This window comes from Hyperolius riggenbachi, chromosome 7, assembly GCF_040937935.1.
Source record: "Hyperolius riggenbachi isolate aHypRig1 chromosome 7, aHypRig1.pri, whole genome shotgun sequence".
NCBI lineage: Eukaryota > Metazoa > Chordata > Amphibia > Anura > Hyperoliidae > Hyperolius > Hyperolius riggenbachi.
In genome coordinates, this window is record NC_090652.1 from 303,818,648 (window position 1) to 303,836,262 (window position 17,615).

The following is a 17,615-nucleotide window of genomic DNA, read 5'->3' on the forward strand; positions in this document are numbered from 1 at the left end:
CCTTCCATCTCCTCTCTCGGTGCCCTCTATCCTGTGCTGGCTCCCCCCGTTTCAATCCCCCGCCGGAAAGGTATTTGAAAGTCTTCGGGAGCCGTGTCCTCCTGAAGACGTGCGGCTCCATACTGCACAGGCGTGAGCGTGCAAGAGAGCGTGCTTGCGCAGGCGCAGTACAGGGCCGCCCTTCTTCAGGAGCACTCGGGCTCCCTGAAGACTTCTGAAGCCTCCTTCGGCCGGGTAAAGCAGTATTTGACTAAATTAGTCACATACTGCTACCGGGTGAGCCAGCACTGGAACGAGGGGACCAGGAGAGGAGCGGGAAGGCTCTATAGGACCCAGAGCCACTCCTCTCCTTAGGTAAGTATCTATCATTTTTTTTAAATGCGGTTCCCATTCACTTTAAGCCAGCAGCAAGAAAGAGGATACTGAGAATAATTCTGACAGCATGTTTTCACATACTTTTTTGATACTTTTTCAATGCTGAAAAGTGCTGAGTGCTGAAAGTGTGAAAGGTTATTTTAAACAGAAGATGAACAATTTAGTGATGAGCAGAAATGATGCCTGTGCATAATTACGCACCCTAATTCCCAATTACGCATCGTAATGTGAAATTTCAGGGAATAGCGCAATTCAATTTGTATGCAATTGTAAGCATTCGTAATTACGCATGAATTAATGCTGAATTTAAGTGTAAGTTTGTGCCGACTTTTGTGGTGAAGAGCAAAGTCCCCATACATGCTATTGCTACAAAAAAAAAAAAAAAAGAATTGTTCAAAAAGTCCCCGGCGCTGTCCCCCCTAGTGTATAATGTGTGTGTGTGTGTCCCGTGCAGACACGAACAGGTAAAGTGTACTGTACAGTAGAGTGACCAGACGTCCCGGATTGCCCGGGACGCGTCCCGGATTCGGGGTCCGCTGTCCCAGGCTGCATGAGGTCCCGGGAAACGTCCCGCTTTCAGCAGCGGGACGTCCCGGCCCCGGGACTCTGGCCACTCTATCCTCGTGAACTGGCAGTGGCGTCTATAGACGCCGTGCCAGTTCATTGCCCGCAGCCCCGCTCCAGCCTAACTGTCTTCCGGTGTTCCGACACCGGCAGGCGAGAAGGGCTACGGCAAGATGGCTGCCGGAGCCCTGTACTGGAGACTATTTGTGTCTCCAGTACAGGGCTTCGGGCGCCATCTTGCCATAGCCCTGTCAGCGCGGGAGATGAGCAGGAGGAATGTGGTCCCGGGAGCAGCGCGCCAGAGGCCAGAGACTTCTGCCAGGTGAGTAAATGCTTTCTTTTCCAGGTGAAATGTTCGCCTGCATTGCGTTTCTTTTCTGGTGAAATGTTTGCCCGCATTGTGTTTCTTTTCTGGTGAAATGTTTGCCCGAATTGCGTTTATGTTCTGGTGAAATGTTTGCCCGCATTGCGTTTCTTTTCTGGTGAAATGTTTGCCCGCATTGCGTTTCTTTTCTGGTGAAATGTTTGCCCGCATTGCATTTCTTTTCTGGTGAAATGTTTGCCCGCATTGCGTTTACTTTCTAGTGAAATGTTTGCCCGCATTGCGTTTTTTTTTCTGGGGAAATGTTTGCCCGCATTGCGTTTACTTTCTGGTGAAATGTTTGCCCGCATTGCGTTTACTTTCTAGTGAAATGTTTGCCCGCATTGCGTTTCTTTTCTGGGGAAATGTTTGCCCGCATTGCGTTTCTTTTCTGGGGAAATGTTTGTCCGCATTGCGTTAATTTTCTGGTGAAATGTTTGCCCGCATTGCGTTTATTTTCTGGTGAAATGTTTGCCCGCATTGCGTTTCTTTTCTGGGGAAATGTTTGCCCGCATTGCGTTAATTTTCTGGTGAAATGTTTGCCCGCATTGCAGTCATTTTCTGGTGAAATGTTTGCCCGCATTGCATTAATTTTCTGGTGAAATGTTTGTCCACATTGCGTTTATTTTGTACTGACATGTTGCCCGCATTGCATTTATTTTGTACTGACTTGTTTGCCCGCATTGCGTTTATTTGGTACTGACATGTTGCCCGCATTGCGTTTATTTTGTACTGACATGTTTGCCCGCATTGCGTTTATTATGTACTGACATGTTTGCCCGCATTGCGTTTATTTTGTCCTGACATGTTGCCCGCATTTATTTTCTGGTGTCCACGGTAACTGTTACTGCATTTATTATTTAATGGTCATAGATGGCTATGTTTGCTGCTTTGGGGTTACGGTATACTATTAGCATCACACAGTTTCTGCACACCCATGATGCAAAGTCTCGTTTGTCCACATCATGGCGTAAACACTGCTTTCTTATGCCTCGCTGTTACATCATTACGTTAGCTCCGCCCATACAATGTCATGGCCACACCCATTTTTCACCGCCGGTCTTCATCGCTGCGCGCTTCTCAGTCCTCCCCACTTTTCGCAGCTGCCCCCCCCCCTCCCCGCGCCCCCCTCTCCCTGTCCCAGGTTGGACCCACAAAAATCTGGTCACTCTATGTACTGGGCTCTGGGGGGGACATTCTACATTGGGGGGCAGCATCAGGTCAGCAAGGCGGCGGATGAAGCGTCACAAGGCCGATTCCCGACAGATCTCATGCTGAAATTGATTAGGAATCGGTCTGCGGTGTATGGGCAGCTGACAGATCTCTCTCCGATCAGATTGGATCAGAGAGAGATCTGTCTCTTGGTCGATCGGCCCGCACATCGCTAGATGTATGGGCAACTATAGATCCCTGTCAGATTTGATCTGACAGGCATCTATATGATGGTCGAATCTGGTAGCCATCCATAAGGTGCCCACACATTACTCAATTTTCATGTACGATCGGCCATTCAATTCGATCATTTTATTGGATCAGGGAGAATCGATTATGTTCCATTCTGCTTGATCGATGGAAATCGGCCGATATCTGGTCGAATCGACCAATTTACACGATTGGGCAGGATAGAAAATATCAGACCATTCAGAAGGAATCGGCAACTGTTCACATGATTTCGATCGACACAGAATCGATTTTTGATTCAGCTCGATTAGCGAAGGGGAAACGCCAGGATCTCGTTTTCACTGGGCGGCCACGAGTTCATCGACTTTCGATCGACTACATTGTTTTTTTGATCGCTAAATGAAGTCGCTTAATCTCTCGATGGAAAATCGAGTATTCTATGTGCTATTATTGGTGTATGAAAAAACAATTGGCATCGCAGGCATGAGTTTCAGTGTGCAAAGGGTTAATATGAACTTGCGCTGCCGTAGCCATCTGCTGGTTTATACTGTTTCAGAGTATTGTGGTTTTGGCGTATTGTTTGGACTTCTTTACTTTACTGAGTCAGAGTTATTTATCCCCCTGGCTTCTGTTGGCCTCTGTTGTTTTATGATTACTTAAGCTCGGAGATACAGTGTGGATTAATATTTATTACTCACCTGTAAGGGGAGGCGTGGCCTGATGCAGGGCTCGCCCCCTTGCTCATGAATATTACTATATAGGACGGCAGCTGTCAGTATGCAAACACCGAACACTCGCTGCTCTCTGCCATAGTCTGTAGATAGCCAGGCACCTGTACAGAGCGACTCTACATCCTGCTCCTCCTGCACCGTCCATATCTCCAATTCAAGCTACCCATCATGTCTTTCCAGGTGTCGTCCCGTGCCCCCAGCTGGCGAAGCAGCGCCTCCAGTCAGACTGGAGACTATCGACTGTCTGGGGCCCGGCTGCAGGCCTTCCGCTCAGGATTTGACTTGCCCACTCTGCGTGCCCCTCTGGAGGGCTCCCTCCACAGCATGCGCTCCGGCCTGGACTCCCTGCTGCTGCAGCACAACCACCAGGAGGCCATGCAGGAGCTGAACGAGAGGCTGGCCGGCTACCTGCAGAAGGTGCGGGGGCTCGAGGAGGAGAACCACAAGCTGCAGGACGAGATCGATGACCAGCTGGCGCTGAAGAACCCGGTGGAGCGAGACTGGGACTCCTACCAGGTGCCGCTGCAGCAGCTCAGGAAACAGGTAAGACCAGGGGCGTAGAAATCACTGGGCCCCCCTGCGAATCTTTGGATGGGGCCTCATTCCTCCCTCTTGCACACATGGTGTACAGAAAACGCATACAGAAAACCGATTTGCTTCCAGCCTCGGCTTATTACACTCACTCTGTCCATCTCTGATGGAGCAGAACTGGCTCTGCAGACTACTCCAGCATCACTACAGTACACAGCACTTGAAGAAGGGTAGAGTGGCTGGGGGCTGGGCGCTGTACACAAGAGCCTGCTGTACACTGAATAGGGACTGTCTACAAATCTTTGTCTGCAAAACTTTGTATGAATCCTTATCAGTCGCTGAGCATAGGCAGTCTCTAGAACAATTGTGCAGACAAGAGACTGCTTTTTCTCTCTGTGCCCTTAGTTGTCATTGTCTCAGGACAGGGAAAAGAAACTTCTCCCCCCATGGGGCCCCCTGCTGCTTCTGGGCTCCCCTGCGGATGCATCCCTCGCAGGGTCTATTGTTACGCCCCTGGGCAAGATGAAAAATGCTCACTAAAGGTGGCCACTAACAGTCCAATTTCAAGCCTGAAATCGTTTGAGTGATCATAAATTCTGATCAGATTGGTTGTAAATAATCTCAATTGATGGGCACAATGGATTACGAACGATTATAAAAATAGTCGTCCGATTGGGTTTTGGTCAAACCAAAATTTGGATTTTCTTGTCGGTTGTGATAGATAGGAAGCAAAGATTGGTTCGTTGATGGTGTAGTGAACGATTTTTCTGCCAATCAGAATTATCTGATCGCTTGAACGATCTTTCGCTAGAAGCTGGATCGTTAGTGGCCACCTTAATGGTGCAATATTGTCCTCCGATACGATCATTCAATCAGATTTGTGGGATCGTAAGTCATTGAAAGGTAATTATCGATTGTTCCCATAAACGCAGAAATGGATTAAACAGCAATGGGGTGTTAGGCAAGGTAGTAGATTTGGGGCCCTCCTGTGGTCTTTTGGTAAGCTGAAGTGGAGAGAGGTCAGAGAAGGTGGATGGTGGGCCTCATTATGCCCACTGGGCCCCCAAGCACCTGCCTAGGTTGCCTGGTGGATAATCCTGCTCTGCATAAACGGGTTGGTTAGAGCACTTTCTTTCTTCAGGTACAAGAGTAGATACCAATGATCGACGAAATTCTGTTTTCCAATCCACCATAGAATCGTTTTCCTGTCAATTTTCTCCACAAACTGCACGGTTTTCTGTACAATTTGAATGTATAAATCTGATCGAATGATTGCATCTTAGGAAAATATTGTACCATTAATTGGCACTTTAAAGGTTCATACACACCTACCAACTATCTGCCAAACTTGCCTGTTAAGCCCCTATTCACATGCTCAACAGCGGTCTTTTATGCTGCACAATTGTCAAAGAGCTGATAAGACTGATAAGAAGGCAGTCCGACAGTTGAATTGACTTGTAATCAGTCTTATCAGCTGTTTGAACAATAGCAAAATACTATTTTTAGTTGTTTCAACTTGTTTCACAACAAACATTGCTTGACAATTGTGCTGCATAAAAGACTGCTGTTAAGCGTGTGAGTGGGGCTTAACAGGCAAGTTTGGCATAGTTGGACAGATAGTTGGTAGGTGTGTATGAACCTTAAAAGATACAATCTTGATTGTACAATCTTACCACCTCTAGGTAATATGAGGGACTACCTAATGTATCTATTAAAGTATCCATTCCAATCATCTATTGTCAGACATGGTAGTTCAGTTTGGCTGCCCACTGTGTTATTGTCATAAAATGAATAAATATGGCAGCCTCGATACACCTCTCTCACCTGGAGTTCCCTTTAAATAGATCCTCTGTGATCACTGTTGAGGGTTCCAGGTTCCATGGCTAGTCAAGCTTGCTCGGCTACTAACCCTAAATAATCATTAACGTTTAATTCAGGTGACAAAATAACGCTTGTATGTGGCTTATGTCCTGTATCATGGAAAGGGCAGAGCAATTTGACATAAAAAGGGCAGGCCAGCTAAAAAGTAATGTAGTGACACAAATCCAACATAACTTGAAGGTATTATTTAGTATTTATATAGAGCCAACATCTTCCTCTGCGCTAGAGTATATAGTCTTGTCTTATGCAGAGTATATAGTCTTGTCACTAACGGTCCCTCAGAGGAGCTCACTATCTAATCCCTACCATAGTCATATCTCCATTGTAGTCTATGGCCAATTTAGGTGAAGCCAATTCATTTTCTGTATGTTTTGGGGTTGTGGGAGGAAACCAGAGTGTCCAGAGGAAACCCACACATACACAGAAGAGAACATAAAAACTTGGTGCAGATAGTGCCCTGGCTGAGTTTACAACTGGGGACCCAGTACTGCAAAGTAGAGATGGCCCAAACTGTTCGCCCGGTAAAAAAACGCGCATTTGCATTCGCCCCCTCAGGCGAACACATGGCGTGTTCGACCCGCCCCCTATACATTATAAGGGAGCCAAACTTTGACCCCCCCCCACCCCAGAGTCAGCAGACACATGGCTGCCCATCAGCTATCCCTCCCACCTGGACCGCCCCCCCACCTATCAGAAAGCCAGCACTGCAGCCATTTTTCAGTCTGTGTTTGGCTTCTGTGCTAGGCAGATCAGGTAGAGTGTGCTGCAGATAGGGAGAGCGTTAGTTAGGCCTGTGTTCTGTGTCCCCAGTGGAGTTTTTGCTGCTACAGTATCAATTCACCCTCTACATAACCCCAGAGCCCTTCTAAAGGCTCTGTTTTGATCTTGTGATATTGATGTTCAGTGTGTCCACTTAATGCACTTTAGCTGTTGCAGACAGGTGCAGTCAGTGCTTCGAGCAGGGCTGGCCCGCTCATGAGGCGGGGTGAAACATTTGCCTCAGGCGGCAAACTTCAAAGAGCGGCACCCGCCCGGGGGGGCCGGCCGCCGAGCCGGAGGGGTAGCGGGCAGGTCGGGGGTATTGTGCCTAGCGGTGGGGAGGGGGGTCGGACCCCCCCCCTCCCTCGCCTGGGTCCCCCGATCTGCGCTCCCCTCCAGCCTGTAATTAGTAAGCTGCTGCCAGATCGTAAGAGGCACGGGCGGGGAGGACTCACCTTTTCCGCGTTCCAGCGAGCGCTCCACTGACGTCACTTCCTGCATCGCCGCCCACTGTATTGTAAGTGGACGGCGATGCAGGAAGTGACGTCAATGGAGCGCACGATGGAACGCGGAAAAGGTGAGTCCTCCCCGCCCGTGCCTCTTACGATCTGACAGCAGCTTACTAATTACAGGCTGGAGGGGAGCGCAGATCGGGGGACCCAGGCGAGGGAGGGGGGGGTCCGACCCCCCTCCCCACCGCTAGGCACAATACCCCCGACCTGCCCGCTACCCCTCCGGCTCGGCGGCCGCCCCCCCCCCGGACGGGGGGGGGGGGGGGGGGCGGCGGCGGCAGCAGCTCTGCCACATTTGCCTCAGGCGGCAAAAAGTGACGGGCCGGCCCTGGCTTTGAGCTACAGTAGTTCACTCTTCTGAAGGCTGTTTTTCTTTTTGTTGTTATATTGCAATCCTGTGTGTTCAGGTTGGACACAGGTCTGCTGGTCCTAGTATTGCACCGACCATAACCCAATAATCCTTCACCCCCACTACTGGCATCTAGTATCCACCAGTACTGCCCCCGCTATAAGGCCTCAGTGCAGAATCAGGATTTTTTTGGGTCACTTAACTCATTGAACTACCTCTGCCCGACCATAGGGGCTGGAAAACTGCGATAGCCTGCACTACTGCGAACGTGCGCACAAACACGGTGGCCAATACACACCACTGCACAAAGAATGCTGCAGAGAGGACTAACATTTATGTCCTGGGGGTGTCAACTAGTAAAATGATTTGCTCACCTGGCGTTATCACTAAAGCTCTTTGCGGTTGTTTGCGATGCGTTAAACGTGGCATTTCGGCTGTCAGTGTGAACTGGACATAACCCTTACACTACCTTATGGCCATGTATGCACGCTGGACGTTTTAAAGCACTTATTTCCACACATTTAGGAATGTACTGTGATTTCTGCCCTTTAGATATTAAAACAGGACTCTGCGTCAATTACATAATTTTTGGTGGGACTTTTGCCATAGATCCCCCTTTGGCATGCCACAGTCCAGGTGTTAGACCCCTTGAAACAACTTTTCCATCACTTTTGTGGACAGAAACAGTCCCTATAAGTTTTACAATTAGACTGCTCATTGAAGTCTATGGCGGTTTGCCAGAATTACCTGTTTGCAAACTTTTGCGGAAAGTTTGCGTTCGCGAACCGAAAATTTCATGTTTGCTACATCACTACTGCAAATCCAGAGTGCTATTGACTACACCACCATGCTGCCCAATTATTGTTTGAATCCAGTTTATCCCTTGTGTGCACTGTCTGTGTATCATGGAATGAGTTTGAATGGATTTTCCAGAAAGATTTTTTACACCACCTCTTGTGGTAGCAATGTTTGCAACATTAGCCTCTCCCAGGTAGAGCCCAGCAACTCTAAGGGCACGTTCACTCTGGAGGCGTTTTTGGAATTTTTTAAGCGCCTGCGATTTTTCAAAATCGCCCTGAAAGCACTTACACCAAGCTATCCTATGCGCTAGAGGTGATCCCTCTGCTTTCCGCTCAGAGAAGTGATGAATGGACAATTTTCGGGGCGATTTTGCTACAACGGAAGGTATAGGAAAAACGCAAAATGCTCACTTTGTGCAGCAAATGCGTTTTTAAGAATAAATACATTGTATTTATTCTTTTCCGGATCAAATAGTTCACTTCCTGACTGACTTCAGGAAGTGGAAAAACGGAATCGCTCTGCAAAAATGCCTACAAAAACAGAAATCGCAGGGAAGAGGAAAAAAATCGCTTCAAAAACGTCCAATGCGAACTCTAACGCTATCAGAACGCAATGTGAACGAGGCCTAAGAAAACGTTATTCAGGGAAATGATAGTAATCTGTCTCTCTAGATATCTCCTGACTTGCATAGTAGAGGCTGGCCAACTTACGACTTTTTTGAAGGACATTGAAAGTTTAATTACGAGCTAAGGTATCCATACATTACCCGATTTTTCCACCGAGCAATGAAGCGATCGACTTTATTAGGCGATCAACAACAGTGTGATCAACTAGTGGCCCACACACTACAAGCAAGCAAGCTCAACATGTGTCTCCATGCTCTGAAACCAAAAATCGATTCTATATCATTTGGAAGTCATGTTACCAGTAGCCAATTTATTTACAACCATTCAATATTTTCCATCTTGTCCGATCAAGTAAATTGGTTGACCAGATATCGTCCAATTTCCATCTCTTGAGCTGAATGAAACATAATTGATTCTCCTCGATCTGATAACATGATCAAATTGAATGCTCGATCGACGTGGGCAGGGCCTCTTGACACTATCTAGGCCCAAGTACCTGCTTAGGTTGTCTGGTGGATGATCCTGCTCAGCCCCCTTGGCAGCCGATCCAACACTAATTTTTTTTTTTCTGGAGTTGGGCTTTAAGCCATATTCTCATCTGTGTATCAGCAATGCAGAGTACATGGGAAATGTACATGGGAAATTCAGAGGACTGCTCTGCATTCAAAGTAACTGGTTTATCCAGTCTGTCTGTTTGTCTTCCTCTTCTGAGATGGAGAATACAAAGGATATTTATCTTACAGCGGTGACACCAAGACTGACTGAGAGCCACTCCAGGGCAAGGAAATGTGTGTGAATACCACGATCACACTGTGCAGGTGGACGCCTGTGTGTGAATACCACGATCACACTGTGCAGGTGGACGCCTGTGTGTGAATACCACAGTCACGCTGTGCAGGAGAAGGTCTGTGTGTGAATACCACAGTCACGCTGTGCAGGAGGAGGTCTGTGTGTGAATACCACGATCACACTATGCAGATGGAGGTCTGTGTGTGAATACCACGGTCACACTGTGCAGGTGGAGGTCTGTGTGTGAATACCACGATCACACTGTGCAGGTGGAGGTCTGTGTGTGAATACCACGGTCACACTGTGCAGGTGGAGGTCTGTGTGTGAATACCACGGTCACACTGTGCAGGAGGAGGTCTGTATGTGAATACCACGGTCACACTGTGCAGGTGGAGGTCTGTGTGTGAATACCACGGTCACGTTGTGCAGGAGGAGGTCTGTGTGTGAATACCACGGTCACACTGTGCAGGTGGAGGTCTGTGTGTGAATACCACGATCACGCTGTGCAGGTGGAGGTCTGTGTGTGAATACCACGATCACACTGTGCAGATGGAGGTCTGTGTGTGAATACCACGATCACACTATGCAGATGGAGGTCTGTGTGTGAATACCACAATCACCCTGTGCAGATAGAGGTCTGTGTGTGAATACCACGATCACACTGCGCAGGTGGAGGTCTGTGTGTGAATACCACGATCACACTGTGCAGATGGAGGTCTGTGTGTGAATACCACGATCACACTGTGCAGATAGAGGTCTGTGTGTGAATACCACGATCACACTGCGCAGGTGGAGGTCTGTGTGTGAATACCACGATCACACTGTGCAGGTGGAGGTCCATCATAAGTCAGGATTTTATCACTCAAATCAAAATCCAGGCATTATTTTAACTGGCTTTGGAACGCTTAGCAAACAAACATTCCGCAGAGCTGCACCTGACAGGACCAAAAGATGTTGCCTCCTGCAGGCCCGGATTTATATCACAAGAGCCTATAGGCACAGATGTCCTGGCACCTTAGACTTCATCCTTCATTAACCTACAAACCCCCACCACACTGCACCGCAAGTGTGCTGACTGGCCCAGCTTTCACCCAGAGCTGGGACAAGGTCCTCCAGCACCCAAGGCTGAGACACCAAAGTGCGCCCCTCCATCCCCCCACTCCAGCCGTCACACACTCATTGCTATTAGACTAAGAGGTGCCACAGGGCCCACAACCTCCCCAACACCTTAATATCTAGTTATCTGGCTTGCAGTCACTGTCATGTATTTCCTTTTCTTATTTCTTTCTGCTTCATACACAATTAGGAATGACAGCTGAATGAATTGTGCGCCCCCTCCTACACTGCGCCCTGAGGCTGGAGCCTCTCCAGCCTATGCCTCGGCCCGGCCCTGCTTTCACCTACCCCCTAATTCCCCAGCCCAGCATAGGTAGCTACAGGTGAGGTGACCCTCTGTGTTAGATAACAAGAAGTACCTTCAGTATTAAGTAGCTAGAGGTGCTCCTGACTGATGGGAGATCTGGTAAGTGGAATGCAGAGAGCTGGGTGAGTAACCTCTCATTTATGCTGTGCTTGGGACTCCGCAAAGGTAAGGTGGAAGGGAGGAGCTTGGGGAGGGGAGTGATCCACCTCTCCATCATCAGGCGCCTGTAGGCACGTGCCTACATTGCCTTATAGTAAATTCGGCCCTGGCCTCCTGTAATAAATTCCAGAATGTAAATCAGGGAGAGGAAAGATTTTACAATCGGCAAACACTGACTAAATAATCTACAAATGAATATTGTAAAACAAATAGCAATTTTATTCATGGTGTTGTTTTCACTACAGTTCCTCTTTAATCAAAACTATTAAATGTAGTAGTAATAATAATAATAATCTATTGCAGTCATTATCTATATATATAATAGAGTAAGTGCCTCAACCTTCGAGCAAGAAGAAGTACTTTGCATGAGAAGATTTATGCGTGCTCAAACACCAAGTTTAAGGCCTCTTTTCCACGGACTGTTGAGCTGTGTGCTCAGCAAGCAGTTACCCAGCAGTTACCAGGCAGCAGTAAGCAGTTACCAGGCAGCAGTAAGCAGTTACCAGGCAGCAGTAAGCAGTTACCAGGCAGCAGTAAGCAGTTACCAGGCAGCAGCAAGCTGTTACCAGGCAGCAGCAAGCTGTTACCAGGCAGTAGTGAGCAGTTGTAAGAGTTTGAGAGGCATTTTACTGCCTATCAACTGTCCGTGGAAAAGAGGCCTACCCTAGCAAGTCTGGCTTTGCAAATCTGTCCTAATTGGCTATTCATGAGGCAATGCTCACGCAAATTTGCTTTTGCGTGCCAAACTATGCAGGGTCAAAAAACCAATAAAGCGGTCGCCCTGCTGCATGCCAGTGATGAGCGAAAATTTTTACAGAATTTTCGCCTAATTTCGTTTTGACAGCCAAATTTTCCATCTAATTTTTTCGCGTTAATTTTCGCCTAATGCCAGTCATTTTCACGTTACTTGGGCATTAGCGTCCGCATTCAGAGAAGTTTCTTGCACATTATTGCGGACATTTTTCCGTATAAACGTCCGCATAGACTGAATTTCCATGCGGATTATTGTGGACATTTTTCTGCATAAGGGCATAAGCATCCGCATGCAATGAATTTTCGAAAACGCAAATATTTCTGAAGATTTGCGTGAAAATTCGCAGAAAACGGGATTTTCGATGCGAAAATGACTTAGGTGAAAATTCGCAAGCAACACTGCTACATGCTACATTAGCACTATCCAGGAGCGCCACGGGGAGGATTCCCAATGCCCCCTTTTTATACAACCGGGGGACCGCAGGGTCCCAGGCTCTCTCACTGCCTGGAAACCACAGCGGCACCCCCCGGAGGGGGAGGCTGGGTGGTGCAGGCGACCCCCCCCCCAAGCGTGGCCAGCGCCAGGGAGAGCCGTCCGCACCCACCTCCCAATATTAAAAACAGGCACTTACCTTAACGTCCATTACGTTCTGCTACATGCACATTAACTTGGGGGCACCACATGAGAAAGCTTTAGCGCTCAGGGCTGGCTCACATACAACACAACGGGGGGTGGGGGGAGGACAAGTGCAGACAACTCACTCCAGGGCTCACACCACCGGAGCAAGCCATCCACCACCTGCCTCCAAAGGATACAAACTGCACAAAATGCTTTCCATGAGAAAATTAATGCGCATGTAGCAGAACGCAATGGACGTTAAGGTAAGTGCCTGTTTTTAATATTAGGAGGTGGGTGCGGACGGCTCTTCCCAGCGCTGGCCACGCTTGGGGGGGGGGGGGGGGTCAGCTGCACCACCCAGCCTCCCCCTCTGGGGTGCCGCGGTGGTTCCCAGGCAGTGAGAGAGCCTGGGACCCGCGTTCCCCCTGGTTGTATAAAAAGGGGGGCATTGGGAAGCCTCCCCGTGGCGCTCCTAGGAAGTGCTAATGTAGCATGAACTTATTCACGCAGGGCGACTGCTTTGCAGTATTGGTTTTTTGACCCTGCATAGTTTGGCATGCGAAAGCAAATGCATATTTGCATGAGCATTGCCTCATGAATAGCCAATTAGGCCAGATTTGGAAAGCCAGACTTGCTAGGGTTAAACTTGGTGTTTGAGCACGCATACATTTTCTAATGGAAAGCCTAAAGGTGGGTACACACATCAGATAAAAGTCTTTGGAAAATGAAAGATCACAGACCAATGTTATCCCCTTCCATGTAGTATGTAGTTTATTCTATTGAGCTGAACTCCCCATCAGAAATCTTTGCAAGATGCTGCACACACAGATGCTGCACACAAAGATGCTGTACACATGCAAAAGATCTGTTCCTGCAAAAAAATCAGTTTCTGCAAAATGCATTTATAGTCTATGATATCTGCAGATCTCATGCTGGGCATACACGGTATGTTTTCTACCATGTAAATGAGCCGTGTCCGATACCCTGCCGGATCGATTCTGCGCTTGATACCGGCGGGCAGGACAAAAGAAGAAACGAGTGGAAAATAAGAAAGCGCTCGCGGGGACGAGCGGGAATCGATCTGGGCGCCCGCGGGGACGAGCGGGAATCGAGCCAGCGGCTCGATTACACGGTAGAAAACATACCATGTATGCCCAGCATAATGCACACCTTGTTTGACGGTTCATCTGCAGATCAGACAATCATCTGTAGATCCAAAGATCCATCCTGGTGGATCTGATCTGCAGATGAAGTCCGTTAAACAAGGTGTGTATGAGATCTGCAGATATAGACTATGAATGTATTTTGCAGGAACGGATCTTTTGCAGGAATAGATCTTTTGCAGATACTGATCTGTTGCATGTGTACTGCATCTTTGTGTGCAGCATCTTGCAAAGATTTCTATCTGATGGGGAGTTCAGCTCAATAGAATAGACTGTGTAGGTATGGCTCTCATACTACACGGAAGGGGGTAAAATTGGTCTGTGATCTTTGATTTTCCAAAGACTTTTATCCAGGGGCGTAGGAATAGGCCCTGCAGCCCCTGCGCCCGCGGGGGGGCCCGCCCCCCCCCCCCGGGGCCCGCTTGGGGCCGTTTTGTGGGTGCTGGAGGGGTGGCAGCATGAGGGGAAAGCCTTGCCCACAGTTGGCGGGGAGAGGGGTAGTTCCCCCCTCTCCCTCACCTCGGGGCTCTCCCCTCTGCGCTCCCCTCCAGCTCGTAAGTGTGTGGGGCTGTGGTGGGCAGCGGCGGGCAGATACATACCTGCTTCCGTGCGTTCCATCGCCGACTTCTCCCTCTAGCGGCTGACGTCACTTCCGGAAGTGACGTCAGCCGCTAGAGGGAGAAGTCTCCGATGGAACGCACGGAAGCAGGTATGTATCTGCCCGCCGCTGCCCGCTGCCCACCACAGCCCCACACACTTACGAGCTGGAGGGGAGCGCAGAGGGGAGAGCCCCGAGGTGAGGGAGAGGGGGGAACTACCCCTCTCCCCGCCGACTGTGGGCAAGGCTTTCCCCTCATGCTGCCACCCCTCCAGCACCCACAAAACTCAGAGCGGGCCCCAGGGGGGGGGGGGGAGGGGGGGCCCGCTCTGAAAATCTGCAGGGGGGGCCCGGTGGGGCCTAGTTACGCCCCTGCTTTTATCTGATGTGTGTACCCACCTTTATTCTTCTTGCTTCAAGGTTGAGGCACGTACTCTATTAGATAGATCGGTACTTATCCGTTAGCCGGGCGCATCCTCCAGGTGGCGACAAAACTCCACCAGAGTTACATCTTTCCCTACTATCCATGTCGGCCTGGAGGGGGAATAGTAATTAGCGCCACCTGCCGGATGCGCCCGGCTAACGGATAAGAACCGATAGATCGAAGATGCGGCGTATGCTACGACGCGGGTCGGCTAGTACACTTTAATTTGTCAGAAAACGTTGCATCTGTTGTAGTCTAGTCATGATTAATATAAACAATATAAATAATCTTTTCTGCTCACCTGTCAAACTAACTATTAAAGGACAACTGAAGTAAAAGGTATATGGAGGCTGCCATATTTATTTCCTTTCAAACAATGCCAGTTGCCTGGCTATCCTGCTGATCTGTTTGGCTGCATGCAACTAATCTTGTCAGATCTGACAAATGTCAGAAACACCTGATCTGCATGCTTGTTCAGGGGCTGTGGCTGATAGTATCAGAGGCAGAGGATCAGCAGGGCAGCCAGGCAACTGGTATATGAATGAAATAAATATGGCAGCCTCCACATACCTTATGGATAGTTGTCCTTGAAGTTTTCCAAATCAGTCAACTATCAGCCTTAAAGCGGGAGTGTCACCATAAAAATCTAATTTCAACAGCAACTGGTCTGAGTGTATTAAGTGATAAAGATGCTAATCCTGCATTCAAAACTTTCAAAACGTTTTCTGCTGTTATGATTTGGAGTTATCACATACCTTAGGAGCACTGGCTCTTTAGTAGTCAGTGCCAAAGAATTGCATGCTGGGGGTTCTTTTTGTCTATAATATATTCCTCCTCTTCCCTTTATTTCCATGCCTGCTGCTTATCTGAAACTTGATCCCCTGCTCACTTGTGTTTACAAGCAAGGCTGAGGTGACTCAGCGATTGGAGGAGTTAAGAAAAAAAAGTAAAGGGCAGAAATTACATCACAAGTTAGCCTTAACTATGGGCAAAAGACATGGCCCCCACCAGGATCAGAATTCTTGTCATTTACTATATAACATTCACTGAAATCAAAACGTGGACAGTACAATACATATGTTATGTAAGTAGATCAAGTATTTATCTACTTATATATGTGTTTTTTCCCTGGCATAGTATGGCTGATCCTACTGCTTTAAAAGGTAACTCCAGTCACTCAGCCAGAGTTTTCAGGATAATACAACAGTCATTATCACACAGTGAGGAAACCTTGTATACACTTGGTGGAGTTGTTCTTTAATATTTCTTTTCTCGGTTTAGGCGGAAGACCTGAACATGGACAACGCTCGCCTTCTGCTGCAGATTGACAACGCAAGACTGGCTGCTGACGACTTCAAAGTGAAGTGAGTATCATGTAATTATTCAAATGCTATCCCTCTCCCCAGTTATAATGAAAAGCCCTTGGTGTTCTTATCACCCCAGTCTTACTACAGAGGTCTTCTTTATCCGGTTGAATTCATAGAGCCAGGAGTCATAAGTAAAGAGGTTACCTGCACTGCCACCTGCTGGTGGATTTTGATATGGCAGCCTTAGCCTTACAGACACAGTTGTTTGTTATGAGCCTTCATTGTGCTGGAGTTGTTTATGATGGTTCTCTGACCACATGCTTCTTCATGAGTTGTCCTAAACATGACAATCACTACCGGTAGTTGTGAGTAGAGAGGTTTCCTGCAGTGCCACCTGCTGGTGTATTTTGATACTGCAGCCTTAGCCTTACAGATGCAGTAGTTATAAGCCCTCATTGTGCCCGAATTATTTACGATTGTTCTCTGACCACAGGCTGGAGGCAGAACAGGTCATCTGTGACGGCGTGCAGAAGGACACGCAGGGGCTGCGTAAAATGATCGATGAAACCAATTTTCAGCGGATGAAGCTGGAGTCGGAGGTGGAGACCCTGCGGGAGGAGCTGGCCCATATTCACCGCGACCACAAGGAGGTGAGGGGGGGCAGCAATGCTCATTTCAATGTCATGCGGGGTCGATTTCCTAGAAGGCACCATAGGCAGTTGCCTAGGATCGAACGGGTGCAGAGAAGGTCATACCTATGCATTTTGGGTGTCTTGGACTTGCCAGTCCTGTTTCATCACATGATTGAAATCAAAGGATAACACTGTACAGTGCTGAAAAGACACAGGGAGCTAAAAGTCCAAAGGAAGCCTACTCATGCCACCCAGTGGCCTGCATTGAAGTTACACACTTGGCTGTATAATCTCTGCTTTGTTCTTCTTGGCGCAAGTGTTTCAGAATAGTGCTCTTTCTCTTCTTGGCTGTATCGTTGGCCTTCTGAGTATTTTGCGCTGTGTTCTGTTATGTGAAGTTTTATATTGGAATAGTACTTGGCATTAAATGGGAGGGCTCTGGATAAAGGGAAAGTAGTATTTATTGTTTTGGTTCGGCCCAGTGCACCCCTCCGAACACATGATTGCACATTCCATCCCTACATTTTCTCTCCACGTTACAGGAAGCGGCCGCCCTCCGGGCTCAGATCGCCAACAATAACGTCAGCGTAGAGATGGATGCCCCCAAGAAACTGGACCTGAACGACAGCATCGCCCAGATCCGCAGCCAGTACGAAAAGATGGCGGAACAGAACCGTATGGAAGCCGAGAACGCCTACAAGAACAAGGTGCGGATTCTAAATGATGAGATAAAAAGTAGTAGAACGCTGAGAGCAAAAGAAATCCGCCAAACCTCAACCAAAGATTTTTTTTAAACGTTGGCAATAGTCAACATGGCCATATCCAGGGTCGCTTCAGAATTTTGTGGGCCCCAAAGC

General features: G+C 48.3%; 1 protein-coding gene across 4 annotated transcripts in view; it reads left to right on the forward strand.

Annotated features, from left to right (window-relative positions):
• The window catches only part of LOC137525193 (keratin, type I cytoskeletal 18-like), a 34,227-nt gene that overhangs the window by 3,716 nt on the left and 12,896 nt on the right, over positions 1-17,615 (forward strand). For 3 of the 4 annotated variants that reach the window (XM_068246111.1, XM_068246112.1, XM_068246110.1), the window contains exons 1-4: positions 3,473-3,975; positions 16,101-16,183; positions 16,620-16,776; positions 17,301-17,465. In XM_068246111.1, the coding sequence (XP_068102212.1) occupies positions 3,601-3,975; positions 16,101-16,183; positions 16,620-16,776; positions 17,301-17,465 (780 nt within the window). In that variant the 5' untranslated portion in view covers positions 3,473-3,600. Of the gene's footprint in view, positions 1-3,472; positions 3,976-16,100; positions 16,184-16,619; positions 16,777-17,300; positions 17,466-17,615 lie in introns of those variants that run through there. The other variant, XM_068246113.1, reaches the window with a different exon arrangement.